The sequence below is a fragment of the Falco peregrinus genome, chromosome 8 (genome assembly GCF_023634155.1).
Source record: "Falco peregrinus isolate bFalPer1 chromosome 8, bFalPer1.pri, whole genome shotgun sequence".
NCBI classification, from domain to species: domain Eukaryota; kingdom Metazoa; phylum Chordata; class Aves; order Falconiformes; family Falconidae; genus Falco; species Falco peregrinus.
Window position 1 is genome coordinate 36,988,167 of NC_073728.1, and position 20,421 is coordinate 37,008,587.

Here is a 20,421-nt window from a genome sequence, read left to right on the forward strand (position 1 = left end):
CTGATACTTCATATAGTTGTGCAGGTGTGCAGATGGCTGTGTTGTGTCACAGCCTTTTCAGGAAAACAATTTTTTTTTGTGGAAAAAACCAGATTTTTTTTTAAAGTTTGGAAAAACAGAACATTGCTGCTATTTCAGTGAACATAATTTAAGCTTCATGAAAGAGTAAGAAAATTAGAAACCGCAGTTGTCACAAGAAGGGGTGGCAGTGCCTGGTGTTGGCCAGGTAATAAATTATTGCAGAACTAATGTAAGAATTCTCCTTGTCTCCTGGAGCTGGAATACCAAGCAGACGTTGGAAGTGCTGCCAGTGCTTCCCCCAGCTGTCCCACCGAAGCCCTGTGTCAGCCTGTGCGTTTCCTGGTGGGGTTTCTTTGGGAGACTGTTCGTGTTGCTCCGTCTGTCGTTTGGCAAGGCTTTGGTTGCGGAGATGTGGATGAGGTGGTCCCTTCCAGAGCTGGCTGGGTTGCTTCTGGAGCGATCCCACGTGTTGGTAGGCTGTCGACAGGGAGGTGGGCCTGCAGTGGAACCTGGGCTTTGCCTGCTGGAGAAGTGCCTTGGTGAAGGGCGGTGAGGGGACGCCAATGTATGGAAGAGCAGGAAAAGCCTTGTGCAATGCTTGCTGGTGTTGAACCAGTAACGTAAGGACCTCTGTAGAGCTGGAGTGCCTTCTGAACGCCCAGCTCCTACAGGCAGGTACACAACGCAGATACAAGCACGATCACAAAAACACCAAGCTCCCTTCTGCTTCCCTGCAAATATCAGGATAGACCTCCTCGACTTCATGCTTCATTGTGCTTGAAGGGATCTGAGCCTTCCTGTGGGCTGGAGAGATGATTTCAGTGTAATGAGAGAGGAGGCTGGGGATCAGAAGGTGTTGTTGGGTTGTCCAGCAGCGCCCGTGTATTCATTCCCCTGGTTCCCCCCTGCTGCACCAGGCAGCGTGTGTTCCAGGAGATGCAGCGCAGCCGGGGTTGTATCGATTCTGGGTGTTTTTGACATGGAAATAGCAGTTCCCATGGGGGAATACAAGCCCCAAAGTCTAGGTGGAGTGACTGAAGAAATGTTTATCAGCTGTTTTTTCTATTAAGGCTGCATTTACAAACACCTTATAAAGGCTGTTACATTTTAAAAGGAATTGGTTACATAGATGTCTGGAATTTTAAAAAGGTCAGGGTTTGATTATAACTATCTATAATCCAGTAGCGAGATGTTTTTAATCTCGTATGCAGTAAACTACTCATAGTTGTAATCTGCTGCTAACATCTATTTAAACTTCTTGTTTTTATAGTATACATGAATTTATATGCATCATGGCCTCATCTCCTAATGTCAGCTGTTATCAAGGCAAGAAATCTGTTCTCATGAACCCTCAAAATGTGTCAGATGAGTATTACAGAAATGTTTTGGAATGTATTGGTTGGCGCCCTTTTTATTTTTAATTTTTAACTGAGAGTTGAAAGAAAAGAATTTTCTTCCCTGGGCCATGTCTGGGGTGTGGGCACATGATTGAGTAGCTCGGCTAATGTAGTTTACATTAGTGCTTAATATTGAGAAGTCCTGCCTTCAGGTGCCGAGGGGTTAGTAAATCACTGACTTTTCATAAACAGCAGTGTTCATTACATTTTGCTGCAAAATGCCTTTCTTGCTGGAGTATGTCTCGACTGTTACCACATGTGGATAATAAGGGAGAAAACTGAAATGTAAAATTGGAACAAACTGCTGCATGGCTATAAGTCACTAAACTTCACCTTTATTCAGATCTAAAATAAGATGAATAACTAAGCTGCTGAATTACTCATTTGTGTAGATCGTGAAAGCTTAAAAAAGTGCTGCAGGTATTTAAAATTAATCCCAGGAATCAGAGGAATTTTCTATGCCCTGTATGACACATTGCAAATCGTACAGTAGTCTTTTATTTTGTATAGCATCTTTCAAATGGATTATGGTAGAAAGTGTTTTACTGAATTGCTGTTAATAATAAATGGAAAAATAACTGAGACAGTGAAGTATGGGCAGGGAAGAAAAGCTGTGTTTTGGCTGAGACGTGGCAGTAGATGCAGGGCAAGCGTACAGGAGGGCTCTTCCTGAAAGCAGGGGAGTGGGCATTACATGAACTATAACATACTAATATTACCTTGTAATGTAAAACACCTAAATCTATCAGATCTGGTATCCTAGAGTCTGGATGGAGCAGGTCCTTAAGATTTTAGTCTTAGTCTTGCAAGAAAAGATGTGACTGGACTGAGTACACTGACATGGAGAGAGCATGGCTTGCAAATGGTACAAATTTCATCACCATAGTAAGATTGTTGTCTGAATCATTAGAAATACTTTTCTTGGCATAATATTGAATGTCTTTGCATTGTGCAAGAAAAAACAAATAACGTTGAGAAAATGTGTGGTTGTTTGTATTCTCATAATAAAGAAATACGTGTCCAAGCCTCATTAAAAAAATAGATAATTCTCATAAAATTACATAAAAACTATGTAAATCTCCTAAAAACTTCTCCTGAAATAACTAATTGAATGGACTAATTTTTTGCTGCTGTTACTAATATTTAAGTTTAATTGGTTGTAATACTGTTAGGAATAAAGCTCGTGTTGTCTGAGTCAGTTTTCCTCTGTCCTCAGAAATCGCAGAGTGAGTTGGAGCTTTCCATTTCCTATAAACACACTCTGATGGAAGGGTGCTGGAATGACACCCGGAGTGGTTATATGACATTTCAAGCAGAAGTATTCAATTAAAGTGGACATTGCGGTGATCTTCTGGAGTTACAATGACGTCTGGTAGACAGCAAGGCATTAGTGAAGTTATATGTCTGTTTTATGACATTTGGGGATCTTTTTTCTAAGAATTAGGAGATTCTGTTTAAAAACAAATTGTTAAGGTCTAGAACAGTTGCTCCTAAATTTGATACTTAAACTGAAAGACAAAATAAAAAAGTGTAGAAAATAGGAGGACTATTCCAGTGATTGTACGTTATTTTTTTGTGTTCCTGCACTGTTTTGTGTATCAGATATGACTTGGAGCATATCTATTACCTGTTTGAAATAAATTACTAACACAATACTCTATTTAACTGATTGCTGATCTTGTCCTAAGTTTGCAAATTAGTACATAGCTACAGGGACAGACTAATTGTGGAAGATGCTTATTGTTGAAAGAATTCTCAGATGGTGAAATGGTTGCAATTAAGCTAAATGTCACATTAAACAGAGCATAATTATTGCAGCAATCCTTATTAAGCAATAACACACTTATTAAGCAGCTCTTACTGGGATTCCTATTTTAGGTTTGATGTTTAGTGGTGTTCCATTTTGTCGGTAATATGTAATTATTGTCTGAATAACTTGCTTGCCTTATGCTTGTGTGACCTGTGTGTCCAAGAGCAGATGTCACTGTATCCTGTCAGACATAATTATTGCACAGTTGTAGGTATGTCTTGCAGGCAGGAAAAGCAAACGGGTGCACATGACACCAAATAAACTACAATGGCTGTGTTATTGCGTGCTTTTGACGGGATGAGAGAAGCTGTATGGGGTGATAACATGGTACTCTTTCTGGCCGATGAAAGATGGCAAACTCAACAATGTGTAGTTTTTATTTATTAGATTGTCTTGATTTATTAGTCCCTTTCGTGCCATTATTACTTGTAGTGTTATAGATCTCTTGTAAAGAGACAGTAGGATGTCTTTGTTTACAGTTTTCCATAAACAAAGACGTACCACTATCCCTTATGATTTTTGTACAAGTCAAGCAAGTTTTGCCTGACTTCTCATTTTTGGAAATAGTGATTTGATTGATTTTCTCTGGTTTGGTTGACTAATGGATTCGTTTGTCCTGTTGCATGTTGCATGGAGATCTCAGCAGTATCTTTAAGCAAAAAGCTGGTTTTGATATCCTAGCGAACAAAACCTTGCTTTATTAGATGTTCCTTCATAGAGTAACCCAGAGAAGGGACCATGGAAGGTCATCTGGTTGAACCCGCTGCTTGGAGCAGGTTCAGCACTGAGTTCACACCAGGTTGCACAGGGCTTTTTTCAGTGAGGTCTTGAAAACTTTCAAGGATGAGATTCTTCTGTCCCTTGGGGCAGCCTCTTCCAATACCCTCATCTTGATGAGGTTTCCCCTTCCATCTGTCTGGGAGCTTCCTCGTTTCAACGTATGTCCACAGTCGTCTCCTTCTCCCACCTGTGTCCTGCTGTGTTGAAATCAAACATTTCCCCAGTACCTGATCAAGTGACGATGGTTAGGAGATGGACAATATCTATCCTTTATCTTCATCTTTTTTACTTTCTGTAGAGAGATCACTGTGAAATATATTACATTTTATTCAGTCTTCTGCATTAGTTACCAGTGGCCTCTCATTCTAGACTGGGAGCATCTTGTAAAGCATCTTTCTGAAGTTCAGGCTTTTGATGCTTAAATTCCAGTGGGCTTTTAATAAAATGTAGTTAAGCATTCACCTTGTGCTGAGATGTTTCTTTTAACTGACACGGATTTATTTTAAGGAAAGTGTAAATTTAGCATGACTCGTCTAAAAATAATTAATTAAATTCTAATTACAAAGCAGACTATTGACTAGGAAGTATTTACATCCTTCTCCTCGTGTAAGCCACCGAACAGGATATTTAACTAAGCAATGAAACATTGTGGGTAAGTTTACTGCTGTGTCCTGAAGAGATCATCAGGAAGTGAAAAAAATCTATAGTGTAATGGGGTTTACATCTGATTTTTAACCTTATTTTTCATGCTTTTTTTTTTTTTTTTGGTATGCCAACAGCAGGCTATGTTTTTAGCATGTTTGCCAGAGAATAATTGCAAATTATGATGTGTGTAACGATAGTGTAATTACTTATGTACGAGTCCTAGCTTACTTTTTTTTTTGGTAATTTTTCATTCTAAATTCACACCTGACATTAAATAATGGCCACTTCTGGTTTCTGCTGTGTCTCTTTCTATCCTGCTAACGTAAAGGATTAGTAAATCTGTAGCTATTACTTGGCATAGTTTATGAGCAACACCCAGAAATGTATAAAAAGTACTAACAAGATGAGTTTTGTGCAATAGTAAAAAAGCAGTGGTAGATTTGGTGAGTGTAATTTGGCTAGTCCTCTGCTACAACTACTTTGTGTTACTCCATGGTGAGTTTTAATGCTATTTTTAGTGCTATTTGCTATCCTAAAAGAATTATTGGGAAGTCCTTAATTGGTGTAATGTGTTTCATGGTCCTATGGATGGGTAAAACACTGTTATGCTCAGTGCTGGAGTGAAACAATATTACTCTTGAATTTTTGCTTTAAGAACAAACTGGTGAAAACCAAACTTTTCCTGTACTGAAATTCCACATCTCAAAAAATTAAACTGCCTTTGCTGAACTGCATCAGAGCAATAAATGCTGAAATTAGCTTATGATACAATTACATTGTGATGCTTAGTCTTTGTGGTAGTTACTCTCCTCTGTTAATAAAAAGCCACCTAGCACTTGAGGTTTGAATTTTTACTATGATTTTTAGGAAGGTGACAGTATCTACGTAATCCAATGTCTGATTTTGATGCTTGTTGGCATTTGTATAAAAATATTCTTTTAGATATAAAGGTGCAGTATCAAGGATGAATATTTAAATTGTCAATGGACCACTTCATGTACCTGAATTTCAAAACCATATTTTAAGATTCATGTTTTGGAATATCGGGTTTTAAGGACAGCGGATTCTGTCAAAAGCCTGTTGTGAATGTAGTACAGCTTGTAGAGCATGGTACAGTTTGATGCTGCCTTTTCCCATTCAAGTTAACGTGTCATGACCAAGTTCTTACCTTGCCCTGATACCATTTGGTGTGAAGCAGAGGCATAAAAGGGACCAAGATTTTTTGCATAGCCTGAAGGATTCAACAGAAGCTGGAGTCATCTCTGAACCCTGATGACTGTGAAACCCCTCTTGACCCCCGCCTGTCCGCCACGGGAGAAGGTGCCAGCCTGCTGGTGGGGTTGCAGCCCTGACCTGGAGGGCCAGGGAGGAGAAGCGTCCGTGGAAGGGATGTGGCAAGAGTTCAGGATGTGTGGGAGGAGAAGCTGGGCTATACCCAATTCCTGTTTACTTGTCCTCCTTTATCAACAATGAAAAACAAACAGGAATCTCTATTCCTTTATTTATTTTTATTTTTTCTATTCCATGACGTCAGGCCCCTGGCTCTGGAGGATTAATTCCTCTCTATTCCTGAAGAAAGAACAATAGGATTACCAGCAAACCTGCCACCAGCTGAATGAAACACCTGGTATTATAATTGCAGCCATTATGAATTGTTTTGGGGGTTTATGTGTGTGTTTGGTTTTGTTGTGTAAGCATGTAACTGATTCTGGTAGTTTTAAAATCAATTTTAAAAAACTTGACTGGAGTAGCATTTCTTAATATAAATCAACCTATTGCAAGTTCATTTTCTGCCTTGAAAAAATACAAAAGACAGGGTAGCTGCTGTGTATTTTCAAGCAAGGAATACATATGCTGTGTTTGTACTGAGCAAAATGGCTCTATTACGAGGTAGTGGCAAGTTTTTAAACTGAGGAACAGGATGAGACCCTCTTGAGACATGATCAGCAAAATTGCTTTAATATGTTAAAAATTGGTGGAGTGCTTTTCTCTACCTTTCTTCAGTTCGCAAGCAATTTTGTACATTATCGCCCTCAGATTATTTTTTTGACTTGGTGGATATTTGTCAATTAATATTGTTACAGAAAAATCTTTCTGTTTAGCCTTGTCTGATTGCGTTCACTTGTAAATCCTCAAATAAGATTCATGTGATTACATATGTACGTTCATGTGCTCCAGAATGAAAAATTATGTCGCTGGGTTTAATTTGGCTTTAATTTCTCTTCCCAAATGGGCTAGCTTTACCACGTCTTACAGTGCCATGTGCTGCAAATGGAAACGACTTGCTCGATGTATGTCCCAGGGTAATTCAGAAGTCGACACACGTGAGGTGCCTTTTCTGCTATCGGGGCTGTGCTCACTGAGCAGCACCTGTGGGACCTATCCTGCACTACATACACTGTCGTTACAAGTCACTTCCTCCATTTCAAACTGCTATTAAGAGTATGCTCTTATTTTCATAGTATTTACCCTCACTGTTTTATCACTGGATGATGGTTCAGTTGCTTCCCAGTGCATTTATTCCGTTGACTAATTGCTCTGTTAAGACTGTATTCTTCTTATCTAACTTGTCTTTCTTTTCCTATTAGATTATTGTTTCTTTATGACCATTTTTGTATTCATTTGTACAAGTGAAATTAAATATTCATATTTCCTCAGGCTTTGGGATGCATTTTACTGCTGCAGAAAATGCGTTTTACTGCCTGGCCTGCCTTTAATGTGAGAAGTCGCGGGGCATTTTTTTTCCCCTGCCCCACCAGTTTCTCTGGGTGATCTAATAATGCGACTACACTGGGAGGAGAAATGATTTGCAGCCTTTGGGGAGCATTTAACCAATTTTAGGGACCAGCTGGTGGTTCTTTCCTTCTGAATACATGGCAGGGTATGGTTTGGATGCTACTGAGCAGCGGGACAGATCCGTGGCATTTCTCAACACCCCCTCTTTTGCAGGTCACTGGGGCCGGTGTGTAGGCGACTGTGGCTCAGGGGGCGTGCGGAGTCGGGCCGTCTGGTGCACCCACGCGGAGGGCTGGACGACGTACCACGCGAACTGCGACCAGAAGGGCAAACCCGAAAGCCAGAAGAGGTGCTTTAAAGTCTGCGACTGGCACCTGGAGCTGTTCGAGTGGGAGGTTTCAGGATGGGACAGGTGTGGGCTGGCCTCCTTTGCTGGTGGTGAGGTGGGAAGTGGGGCTTGTGTCACCGCACAGCACGGGCTGCAGCGCCGCACTGTCCGCTGCCTCCAGAAGCTGAACAGAACTGTTGTCGCCAACGAAATATGTGAACATTTCACGCCGCAGCCAGCCGCTGAGCAAGCCTGCCTGGTGCCCTGCCCGCGGGACTGCGTCGTGTCCGAGTTCTCCGGCTGGTCTGAGTGCGGCACGGGCTGCACTAGGCGCTTGCAGCACCGGACTCGGGCGGTCATCGCTCCTCCGCTCTACGGGGGTGCCCCGTGCCCGAACCTGACCGAAGCCAGAGCCTGTGGCACTCCCACCTGTCCTGGGGAGGAGGAGCACGCCTACAGCCTCCGAGTGGGGTCTTGGGGTGAATGCCGGCTGCCCTATCCCAAAGAAGTCAACCTGGCGGGGCAGACTATGCCGGATTTGGGTTCGGACTCTGGAGAGCAAAGCACGTCTGGACTTCAAGGCTATAAACCCCAGCAGCGAGCCGGGCAGGTGGAGATCGGGTACCAAACCAGGCAGGTCAGGTGTGTAAGGAGCGATGGAAAAACCGCAGCGCTGAGGTAAGGATGCTTTGTCTTTTATTTCATCCCCGTGGATTTGTTTGATGGAGTCCTTGCTCTGTGTGACAGCACCACAGCAAATGTGCTCCCCTTCTTGAGTTTTAAATGCAAATTTCTGTATGTTTTCTTTATGGTCTCTCTTTTTTTTTTTTTTTTTTTGATTTAATTCCCTTCTTGTAAAGCTAGCATATGCTGAATATTTTGCATTCTTCTACGATTTGTGGCTGTTTAATTCGGTTTATATTTTTTAATAATTCTCTTCTGGCTTTTTTTGTTGTTTTGAGGAAACATCGAGGAAATGGAAATATCCATCACTTTGTACTGTTGCTGGGCCCTGGCTGTGGGAGAGGGAGATTCCGTTCTCAGTCGTGTACTGCATATATTTGGCAGAAAAGGCTAAAATTGCACCAGCTTAAACACCTTCATTCTTAAAAATCAACAATGGATAAAATAAGTGTGAAAAGTTTGGCCTTGTGAGTTTACTAGGAGGTATTTCTCGGAAAGGTGGACCAGTGAGTAAAATCTGTGATTATCATCCTGCTTATTGAGGAGCCTTCCAGTCTGGGTGTAACTCTTAGGTGCCAATACAAGATTGGTGACTTGCATGACTCTCCTTGGTGGTGGTTGTTGGTTGCTGTCCTCACGTGTTTTATCTGACAGGTTTTCTTAAGTCTATGTAGGTTGCTTTGGTGTAATTCAAACGTGAAGGTTACAGTAATGTGCAGCAAATAATGGAAAGATTCATTCTTTCAGTTTCTCACACGTAAATTCAAGCTATCTAAGCTCTGCCATTTGACTTCTGGTTGCATTTAAGCAGGTGCCAGCAGCTATAGATGACTGAGAAACTGACTGAGTTCTGAGAAAGTCAAGTTTTCTGGAGAACTTCTCGTGTTCTGGTTTTCATCCTGCTTCTGAATTTTTGCAGAAGTCCATCTGTTTCTCAGTCATCTATAGCTCCTGGCACCTGCACAAACTCAAATGGAGGAGACAAAGGGTTATTTTACATCCAATTCTCTATCTCTGTTAATGTCTGCAGTGGTTTTGCACACATATCGAGGTGAAAATATACATTCTTGCCTTTTTCTTACCCCCTACTATTACACCTATAGCAAAGTACAGAATTCTTTTATGGGTTGGAAAAAAGTCAAACTTTGTGAATTGCTCCAACGGTTTCTAACATCTTGACTTTATTACTTCTCTCAAAATATATGCTGATTCTAAATATACAGATTTTATGCTCATGTAGCTGCTTGACGTTAATGGAGTCACTTGTGATTTATGCCGCCGTGCAACCAGCAGCAGGTTTATGTCTGCTAACGCTTGTTAGCTATTCTTCTGCCTCTTGTATCTCATTCCTTATCAGAGGCTCTGCGAAGGGGATCCTGATTTTGTTAAAATGTCACTCGCTTTGCCCTCTCACTCACTCCTGCATTTGCTGTAAGAACAGGGAATGGAAGACAGTTTCTAGACATGTTTGCTCTTTGTTGTGCTGCTGTCTGAGTTATACATGGAATTTCTGGATGACAGCGCAGAGCGTCCCGGTAGCTTTAGCTTTAGTGACTCTGCCCCTGATCAAGCTGTCTTCTTCCTTGCTCCTTTCTGGTTTGTTTGGTTTTTTTGCCAATCTAGCCCCCCTTTTGGGAGTGTACAGCTCCAATGGGTGCCTCCTGGCAGACTTTTTCTGCTGAGGCTCTGTCTCAGATTTACTGTAGAGAGCTGAGCCGGACCCATCCCTTACTCTTCCTCCAAATACAAGAGGAAACCCCATTGATTGTATAGAGGACAGAAGGTCATGTCATGTTATGTTGTCCAGTGTCACACACTTTTCCTTTCTCCTCTTGGACCTGAAATCCAAGCCTCAAACCCAATCTGTATTTAATTGCAGGGCTGGAGTGTCACTGATATTGAATACCCCTGACAATGACTCCCTTCAGGCATCCCCTGGTAATGTCCTCCTAGTTTTGCTGTGCAGCGTATTTGCTGCCATTCTTCTGAAGAACGGACCCTATCTTGCAGAAGTCGCTTTACAAGAGCGATGATACTTTGGCTACTGATAAGGAAGAGTAAATGCATTTGCATAACCTTGTAGCGGGGATTGGCAGGCAGCCAAGTGTCTGCTGTAAAACTGGAAAGAAGTGCCTTATTTCTGCTTTTCCCTTTCCCTGGCCAAGGTTTCCTATTTTGACTAACACCGTTGAGTAAGTACCAATGAGAGATACTAATTAAATTTCTGGAAAACTGAGGGGAGACAGGGGAACATCCCGAGATGTGCTTTAATTGCTGGCTATGAGCTGCTGGTCTGCCAGGGCTTTGCCTCCACCACGTCTGCCCGACTCTTGCAGGAAAGAGGTGGATAATGGGAGCAGGCAACTAACCACCCTGATGGGTTGAAGGCTGCGTGAGGAGAGGAGCCATATGCACACCTTGCCCCCTAATTTATAATGCAATGGCAAAGATGCCTGATCTATTATCAGGGTTATTTAATTTACTGGTGTCTAACCTCAGGGCTGTGGAGCAGCCGGCGAGGCTGGCACCCAGCAGCGAGCGCACTGGAGAGGGCACCTGGGTTGTGCTCCTCGGCGTGAGAGAACAGCCCCTGGACAAAAAGTGGATGTCGGTGGAGTTGAGTGTGAGCTGGTTTTTCAAGACTAAAAGATGGAACATGTTCACTTCTTACAAAGGCTGGATTACTGTCAGGGTGCTCACAGAATCACAGAAGGTGGGGGTTGGCAGGGCCTCTGGAGGTCAGCCAGCCCTTCCCCTGGCCGGAGCAGGTTCCCTGGAGCAGGCTGCACAGGGTCACGTCCAGGCAGGTCTGCAATGTCTCCGGAGAAGGAGACCCCGCAGGCTCCCTGGGCAGCCTGTGCCAGGGCTCCGGCACACTCCAGGTAAGGACGTTTTTCCTCCTGTTCAGGGGGAAGTTGCTGTGTTGCAGTTTGTGCCCGTCGCCCCTTGTCCTGTCGCTGGGCACCCCTGGAAAGAGCCTGGCCCCGTCCCCTGGACGGCCGCCCTTAAGGGGTTTGCAGCCATCGATGAGATCCCCTCTCAGCCTCCTCTGCTCCGGGCCGAAGGACCCAGCTCCCTCAGCCTTTCCCCAGCAGGGGGATGCTCCAGTCCCCTCGTCATTTTGGCTGCTTGTCTAACAAGTTGGCGGTTGATGGGAATGGCAGGTGGGGTGTCCTTTCTTTTCTGAAACTGGTCACAGTGGCAGGGAACGTGCCTGATCCTTCCAGTTTTTCACTGATGCTGAAGCGAGGCCATTGAACCCTGCAAAAAGGGTCTTGTGGCTTTACAGTAAGCCCTCAGGTAGGAGCTGAAGAATCCTTTGCATTATAAAGAAAATATTATTTTTAATTTAAATAATTGTGCCTACGAAGATCTGTGTGTCTGTACCATCCTTGAAGATGTAAAGAAAAAAACCTTACCAATTTTAAAGGTGAAAGCTGTAAATGGGAATTACTTGGGGAGGAGCGCAAGTGTGTGGAAGGTTGGGTGTGCCCTATCAGGGAAAGAGCTGGAAAATGTTTTTGAGGAAATATTTTTTCAGTTTGGAGGTTCTACATCTGTCCAAATGGAAGGAAAAGGGATAAAGGGAGTGGAAAGGGAGGGACAGACCTTTTTGGAAGCACTTGAAATGAAGATAATTGGACAGCAGAACATCAATAGACCTTGAGGCCGGTTCATTTCTGCTTAGAAACAATTTTGGTGCAGAAACTTTATATTTGTGAAAATAAAAGCAATAACATCAAAATAGAATGATTTTATGGATCTGATTTGAAGCTTTTAAAGACTTTTAACAAGCTAGATTTTTTCTTTTATACTGTTCAGATAAAATTCAGATTTCATTCCATTTCAGAAAAAAGTATTAGTTTTGCGTTAAATCTCATATCCAGTTACAAACTTAAACATAAGCACTTCTATCCATTAGAAGAAAATTCTCTGAAAAAGTTGCAAGAAATGAATGTGCTAGAACTTCTGTTCTTTTTCATTTTTTGTCTTGTCACAGTTGCAAAGATCTACTGAATAGTGAGACAAAGGCACTTGCCTTTTTTTTTTTTTATAAGGTTAAACATAGAACTGTAGTTTAATTAAATGAGTGCCCATAACTAGCCACTGAAATCCTGAATAACTTAAACCTTATTTTCTAACCTAATGTGCTCACTAAACACACTGAGAAGTTAAAGTCAGGAGCAAACATTTTTAGGGTTTTCTTATTACTACTATTTGGATTAGGAGTCTTGGGTACATATTTCTTAAACTCTTCATCCTACTTGTAAGATGACAACAATGATAGAATAGAGTTAGATTTGGGTTTCTGTTTACTTTGCCTTCGTAAGTGAAAATTCAGGTCAAACTCAGTCAAGGGAAAACAGTCTGTCAAGGCTGAGGTAGAGCAGCATTCAGCCCTTTTGTTTGCCTCTGTGATTTGAATTTCCATTATCCATTTCCTAGTGGATTGTGCTTAACCACTGTGCTATTGTACATTTTTAGGAAAAAAATATTTGCAGTTTATAGTGTTGATGTTCTTCTGTTCTCTGGATGAATACAGAACGTTGCAGTCCAGAGGCGGGAATGCTGCGCTGTAGCGTGTGTTTTGGTGGCTATGGTTGTGATCTGGGCGAGGAGATGTATGTTCACATTCCTCCCAGCAGATGTAGGAATCAAGCCTTGGTGCTCAGGATTGAAAACAAATCCCTGAGCTATCAGATAAAAAAGAGATTTTATTTTCTAGTCTGCTTTTAAAAAGTTTTGTTTATTTCCTTTGCTTTTATTGAAGGCACATGAAACAAAGGAACAGTAACCATTTTTTTCATTTCAGTAAGTAACATTTTAGAAGTAGTGCCCAATAATATTTTTTTTTCTTTCTGTTTTCAAATTGTGCTGAAAGCCAGCTGCTTCTTTAGCCCTAAGATTTTGGTGGCAGCCTAGGGTAGCGCAAATGTAAGTCGGCATTTTTTTTTTAATTGAAACAGGATCTGGTGCATTAAGTTTTGGAGACACCAAAACTTAGACATCTTAGACACCAAAGCCCTGTGTGTGTTTGGCTTACAGGAATCTCAGTTCCCTTTCCCTTCCTTTTGGTCATTGTATAATGGCCAAATATTCCTCGTCTCCCTTACCACCCTGGTGCAGGAGGGACTGGTGTTTCTCCTGCCAAAGAAGCCTTTGCTGTACAGATTGAATATATGGTATCGTCAGTATCCAAAACAGCTCTGGCAGCTCTTGAGGACCCTAAAATACATTTTGAAAGTATGCCTGCTAACATTGATTGATGGTTTCCTAAGGGGAAAAAAAGTTATTGTGCTGTTAGGAATGTGGCAAGACTGTGTCCATTATTAGACCCTAATATTAGCCAAGCGCAAGAGGCAGGTAGTGTGTATTCCAGTGGCCGGTAAGGTTGGGTCATTGATTATGGAACAGGAGATTATGTTAGAAAAAGGGAAGAAATGGAAATGTGTTGTTATCAGTGTAGTTTAGCTCACTTCAGGATTTTCTTGCTCTGCAGCAGGTGGATTTGAGCATGCATTCCTGTGTCTGGCTTGACCCTTGCTGGCAGCCTTCCCTGAGCTGCCGGGGGAGAGGCTAGCTGCTGGAGCGGTACCCTGTCCTTCTGGTGCTGCCTCCCGTACCAGCAGCGTGGGCATGGTGATAGCTTCTTAGTGTGTCAAATTATTTCAGAGATTATCTTTCCAGTATGAAAGGTTCAACAATAACCACCTGTCTCATCCTCTAATGTAAGGAAACGCATTCAGCTTTAATTCTGTATGTATTGATATGGTTGGGAAGGGAAACCAGGGATAATTTCTGTGCTGTGCCCAACCTGATTTAATCATGCACTGCTCCTGGACAGTTTTTAAAAGGACACTGCTTCTTTTTCCTGCTGATAGATGTGTTCCCACTCATTTCCTTGTGGTGGATGTGGGAACTGTGTGACTGTAAGGCACATCACACAGATGCACTGAACCATTGGAAAATTTACTAATTTTTTGGTGAGTTAACTTTTTGTCCAGAATGGAAAGATGATGTGGTTCAGCTTGGGGCTGCACAATCACTGTATCTCATGAGGACAGCGTGGCTGGAGCTGGAGGAGCAGAGCTGTGTTGCGATGTGGGCAGCAGCCTGCAGTTACAGTCACGGGGGATGCGGAGCTGCGCAGTAGGAGTGGTACATGGGACCATGGGACCACTTCTCCTCCTCCCCCTCTTGCTTTTCTGCTTGTAGCTCCAGGACTATGAGTGTGAAACAGGCATGAGTATGTTTTCTTTGGTTTAGTGGGGTCTTTTTTTGTGTTGGTATGTGGTTTATTGCCCTTCAGTACACGAGAGGGTAAGAGGGCTCTTACACTTGAGCGTGTTAGGTGGTGTGCTGCTGCTGCCTGCCAACTAACAGATCTATCTTATGCTGCAGGCAAGCTAACTTAGGTTGTGAAACAATTCCTCTAGTTTTAGTGTCAATTCAAGCATGTAGCATAGAAAAAAGCATAAATCATGTAAGTACCCTGCTATATCACAGATCTATGTAGCTATATGTATAACTATGTGTACTTACCAGATTGACTCCCAAGAAGTAAATTTAACCTGATACATTAATATGTGGAAAGTTGATTTATAAACAGGGCTTACATAGTATCCCTGTCCCTAAGACCTCCTCCTCCCTGCCAGTTTGGATGCAACCACAGCAGTGCAAATACACATCTGGTGTGCAAGCTCAGATCAGCAAGTGTCTCGCACGTCTGGGCTTTATCTGCATTAGATTGTCCTAAATACATCTGTGACATGAAAGACTCTGTCTGAATTTCATGCAAAAGCGTGTTTTTACATTTGTCTTTGTGTTGCTTCGTGTCACAATTAATTTGACTTTGAGGCTCTGAATGAGTAGGTACAAGTTAATTAGATTCGCTTTCTGTTAGGCAGTTGCATGTAATTCTCTCTCAAAAACCTACTCAAGCAGAAGGATGGAAATTGCCAGCTCCACGTCTTGTTCACCTTAAGGTCAACAAAGTTATCTCTTTAGCCTCTTCTAGTAGGAGCAGTGAAGGGATTTTCAGGGAAAGAAGCAGCTATTCAGTCTATGCATACTTCAAAGGCTTTTGCAAATAGCAAGGATGATTGCTGGGCAGAGTGGCTGCCCAGGTTTGAAGCCATTAGGAGAGAGAGGCATTGTAGGCATTGTCTCGCTAAGAATGGGGGCTAGTGATATTATAGTATTAAAGACGACCTCCAAGCAGATTTTTAAAGGCTTCGTTTTGTTTGGTATTTCAGTAAAGATCCAGCATGATTTGGGTTTTCATAGTGGTATCTGAATATGAAATTTTGATCCCTCTTTAAAATGTGAGATCAGTTACCCTCTATGCTGTGTTCTCAGATAACCTCTAGTTTTCTAGTACCGTCAGTTTTGAGAGTGATTTTAAGTACTACTGTTTTATCTCCTCAAAATCAGGAATTCTTGTTTCTTGTTAATGTTGTGGTACAGGTGGCTCATCTGGTAACTGTTGAAAAAGTGCAAAAAAGGAAATAAAATTACCATTCATGTGGCTCCACCTAACCTAGTATTCCAAACAAGACTCAAAATCCCTGGGTTAATAAGTACAGATATAATGATTATTACTTCTCAGTCCTTGGTTCAGTAGTATTGACATTGTGTACTAGACAGCTTTGCAATCAGTTGCATTTGACATGTAATGGAGGAACAAGACATTTTGAGTTGTAAGCCAGAATAATTTTATTTTGAGGGGGCTGTATCACAGGCTTTTTCTGCTGTATGCAGTTGTTAAAATAAACCTCAGTAAATTCACCCTCACAGCACCTGTGAGATTAATGTGTTATTCTGAGTGAGGGAACAGAGACAAAAAGTTGTAACACTGTTTTTTTTTAAAAAAAAATGTATTTAATTTTTGTTAGTTTGAAGCGTGACGTTAAGCCACTAAATGCTGTATTTTGCTGGTAGTTGAGGGTCTAGTCAAACTTGATGTGGTTCAGTGGGATCATTCCTATTGACCTTTGTGAAAACAGGGCCAATTTCTAGGCTGGAGGAGAAGCAAGTGAACGTTCTTTATCTTCTCTGCTCCCCCTATCCCCCTATGAGACCGCCCTGCAATCCTGAGGTGATTGCCCCAGTCTGTTTTCTTTAGAGAAAGTCAGGTTAGTGAAACTGTGCTGTAAAGTGAGGTAATGGCTGGTTCCCTGGCAGCAGCTCTGGATTTCACACCTTTGCAGTGTACCTCTGTTTGCTCCTTACAGTTGGCAAAAGCCTGACCGTGGGCAACTGGAGGCTGGAGAAGACACATTTAGAGAGAGTTCACATTGAGTTCATGTATGGTCTTAATTTTGGAGGCCAATCTGCATCACCTGTATAACACTAGGCAGAACCCAGAAAATCTTGGTTCCTTGGCTCCTGGTGACTCCTCTTTTTATCTGGCTTTCATCTTTTTTTGCCCCATCCCATCCTTCGTGGTGCCCCACTGACGTCTCTGCTCGGATGTACCTCAGTCCTCTTTTGGTGTGTCCTTTCGTGCTCTGTTACCTCAGGCATCTAAGATTTTTGAGAGACGAGAAAAGTTTTTTTCTCCCATTTTGGGAGATGTAGTGACTCTTTGGTTGCTCTCCAGCTGGGGTGAGATGGAGCAGCAGCACCTGTGCCCTGTGGGGTCCCTCCCAGTGGGCGCAGGGCAGGAGAACCATCCACTGGCTGAGACAGAAGTGGAAGAGCAAGGAAGAATGGTGGCCTTAGTCTGGAGGTTTGTCTTCTCCCAGAAGCATTTCCTACGTTTGCCTTACTTTTCTATTGTGACAAACTATTGTAACTCTGAAACACCTGAAAATTTTATTCTGGGCCTTTGTATCTTGATACCAAACATCAACAGGTGACAGCTCTTAAAATTTGGTCTTCCATTTTATTGGGCCTCGTGCGGTGCCTTCATGTGTTCCAGAATGAATGAAGATCGTGTCCTAATGTCAGCAGGAGTAACTGAGTCCCAAAACACAGCCACCTTTGCAGCGTTCCTGGATCTCTGGTGGTTTGTCAGGTTTGAAAACCCTCTGACGTTGTTTGACAGCTTTTGTTTGATAACAGCCTCACAAAACCAACACCTTTCTTATTAGCGTATGACTAATTATTTTTTAGAAGAGCAAAGGTGCTCAGCAGGACGTGCTGACACTTGGATGGATGTCAGACAGCTTGTCCTGTGCGTGGGGTGATGGGAATGGTTACCAGTGGCAGTATTTCTCTGGGGCTTGGCTTTTATTTTCCATCCTGAATAAACTGTGAAATTCTAACTACACAGGAGCAAATATAGTGCCTTTTGCATCTGTTTTAACTTGAAATAAATGAGGTGCATTATTTGCAACTACCTGGCTTGCAAGATTGCACCCACAGCTCCCTGGAAGTGTGTTACGTGCACGACATTACAGCTGCTCTTACTCTAATTGTGTTGGTGTTGAGGCAGGTCTTCTGATTTACCCGCATGACCGTGGATTTCTTCTTTGGAGGTTTGGCTTGAAAAAAATAAAAATAAAAATAAATAATTAAGCAAGACCTCTTCAGCTGTTTTACTGTGTTCTTGTTGCAGCTTCTGCCTGCAAGATCCTGTCCCTTTGACCTTCAAGTCCTGTGTCATCGCCAAAGACTGCGAGACGTCAGAGTGGTCCGCATGGAGCACCTGCTCGCAGACCTGCGGCTGGGGAGAGCTTACCCCTGGCTTTCGCAGCCGGCGCCGTGGCCTGCGCAGTGTGGCTGTGGGTGCCGGGAGGCAATGCCCAGAGCTGGAGGAGAGGGAAGCGTGCAGCGTGGGAGGGAAGGAGCTGCTGCAGCCTTGCCCCAGGTATAGCAAGTGCTTTTAGCCCGGTTTTTGGAAGTAAAGACGCCCCTGTTTGGTGACTGCCTTGTGCAGAGCAGATCTTCCTTATTCAGTGTTGGTGCTTGGAGGGGGTCGCGTGTCATGCTTCCTCTCCATGTCTAAAAGATCATCGATTTGATCATCCTTAACTGTGATTAGTGCTATTACTGTTAGCAACAATTACAAAAAATGTTACTATTATCGTTATTGCTATTACAATAATTACACTTACATATAGAAATAAATTTAAATTAACACCCACTAGAGTTTATGTTTTCATATTTTAAAGACTGAGAGCTGATACTCTTGTTCTCTGGAAGGGCTTTCGTACTGATTGCTGTTTCAGAGAATTTCCTCAGCTGCACAGACTGGGCAGGTCTCCATGGCTGTGCTTTTATTGGCTTTGAAATTGCAATTTTTACATAAAATTTAATGATTCCTCTTCATCTCCCCATAAAAAAATCCCGGTCCTCCTTGGGGAAAGTGGGAGCTGGTCAGAGGTAATAGGTTGGGCTTTACTCAGCTTCCCTCTGGGCACCTCTTGAAATGAGAAACTTTGCACTTTTGAGTGCTTGCTTGGTTTATGGCAATCTTAGTTCTGGCAGAAGGTGAGGATCTCGCCTTTCTGGACTGCAAATCCATGCCGTTATGCTTGGCCAGGCTAGCATAGGGGTTTTCTAGTTCGCTTTGCAAAGAATATAAAATATTGCTTAATTTTTCATGTGACGTTCTGAGATTGACTGTAAAATGCTTCAAGATTGATAAAATTTTATGTGCATGCAGACAAATCTCCCTGTCTGTGAATGAGAGTGTTTAATGGGAGGTCTATTCAGTGCTCAACACCTGAGTTTCTGGGGCTGTGCCAGATACTGCCAAAACCTTTGATAAAGCCTTTGCAAGATACATTTCTTAGGAAGGTGTGACCTGTAAAAGTGTCTCTGTATCGTTGGGTTCATTCAAAATCAAATGCTGATCATTTTTATGCACCCTGCTAGCAGAAGAGGGGAAGTATATAAAAAAAACCCTTATGTTGCTTGATTACGTGCTACGGAAAGGCTCTTACAGAGTGATTTTTTTTGCTCCTGCCCCAATGCACATCAATTTCAAAGACAATACATTAACACATTGTCTTGCTGATTTTGTGCAGGAGTGTGGGTGCAGGTGACACCTGATTAGGGTAGACCAGCTGGTAGTTTATCAGGGAGTGAACAGACACGTGCCTGTTCCTAGTTTCTTGCTTCTGCTTTTTGGCACTGCACTGTATTAAAGTACAAATGATTGCAGGAGCTTGGTGAAGAGCCAGGAGGGCCCAGAAGTTGAGAACCTGCAGAACACTGACAATTTTGTGGAGGTGCTACTCTCGCTATAGAAGGACACCTGTGGTTCTTTTGGTATATCGCTGCTATGCCCAGGTTTTCATGAGGCTAGGAGCCCTTCAACCTTCTGCATCCCACCATACCTGCACACCTTTAATCCTTCAGGCAATGCCATCTGCGTGGGCTAGGGTAAACTGCCTAATGACCTAGCCCAGAAAAATGACATTAGACTTATAGGTTAATAGAGCCACTTAACTACAAATATTGGGGGGAAAAAAATATTCTGGTATTTAGTTAATTGTGTGTGTTTGTTTTGTTGTTGGTTTGTTTTTTTTTTTTCCATAGGGATGTAATATCTCAAAATGCAAGTGGTAGGCTATGACCTTCTCACACTATGCAGTACTGAGAAGAATTTTACAGTAGTGCCTTATTAGTAGACTTTGATTTAGCCATTTAATACTGCAGAAACGAGCAGGAATGAAAAGCTAGAATGTTGTAGTATGTGCTCTGAGTCTGTCAGACACAAGGCTGTGGGGGCCAGAATTTTGTATTAATGAACACAAGTCAAAGACTTTTAGGTATGTTATTTAAGTGTCAGCAGCTGGTAAAGGATGTTATCGGTCCTTGTTACAGTTCACAGCCTGGTGATTTGGTGTTGGTCTTTGGGAATTGGTGGCCAAGATGCTGGGAGTATTTCACACTGGAAAGCAGTAGCTTTCAGCCATAGAGGGATGCAGTTTTAATCCCTATGAAATAATATAAGTAGTCTTTGATGCTCCTGTTCTCCTTGCTTGAGCATATTCTCTTTGCGGTGTAATACCTAGTAAGATTAAGCTTTTTTTCCCCTTAAATATATGCCACTTCATCTGTGGCTT

General features: G+C 42.5%; 1 protein-coding gene across 1 annotated transcript in view; it reads left to right on the forward strand.

Annotated features, from left to right (window-relative positions):
• THSD7B (thrombospondin type 1 domain containing 7B) overlaps positions 1 to 20,421 on the forward strand; it is a 269,406-nt gene that overhangs the window by 48,143 nt on the left and 200,842 nt on the right. Inside the window, exons 3-4 of the mRNA XM_005242364.3 lie at positions 7,603 to 8,395; positions 17,964 to 18,215. Coding sequence (XP_005242421.2) covers positions 7,603 to 8,395; positions 17,964 to 18,215 — 1,045 coding nt within the window. The remainder of the gene's footprint in view (positions 1 to 7,602; positions 8,396 to 17,963; positions 18,216 to 20,421) is intronic.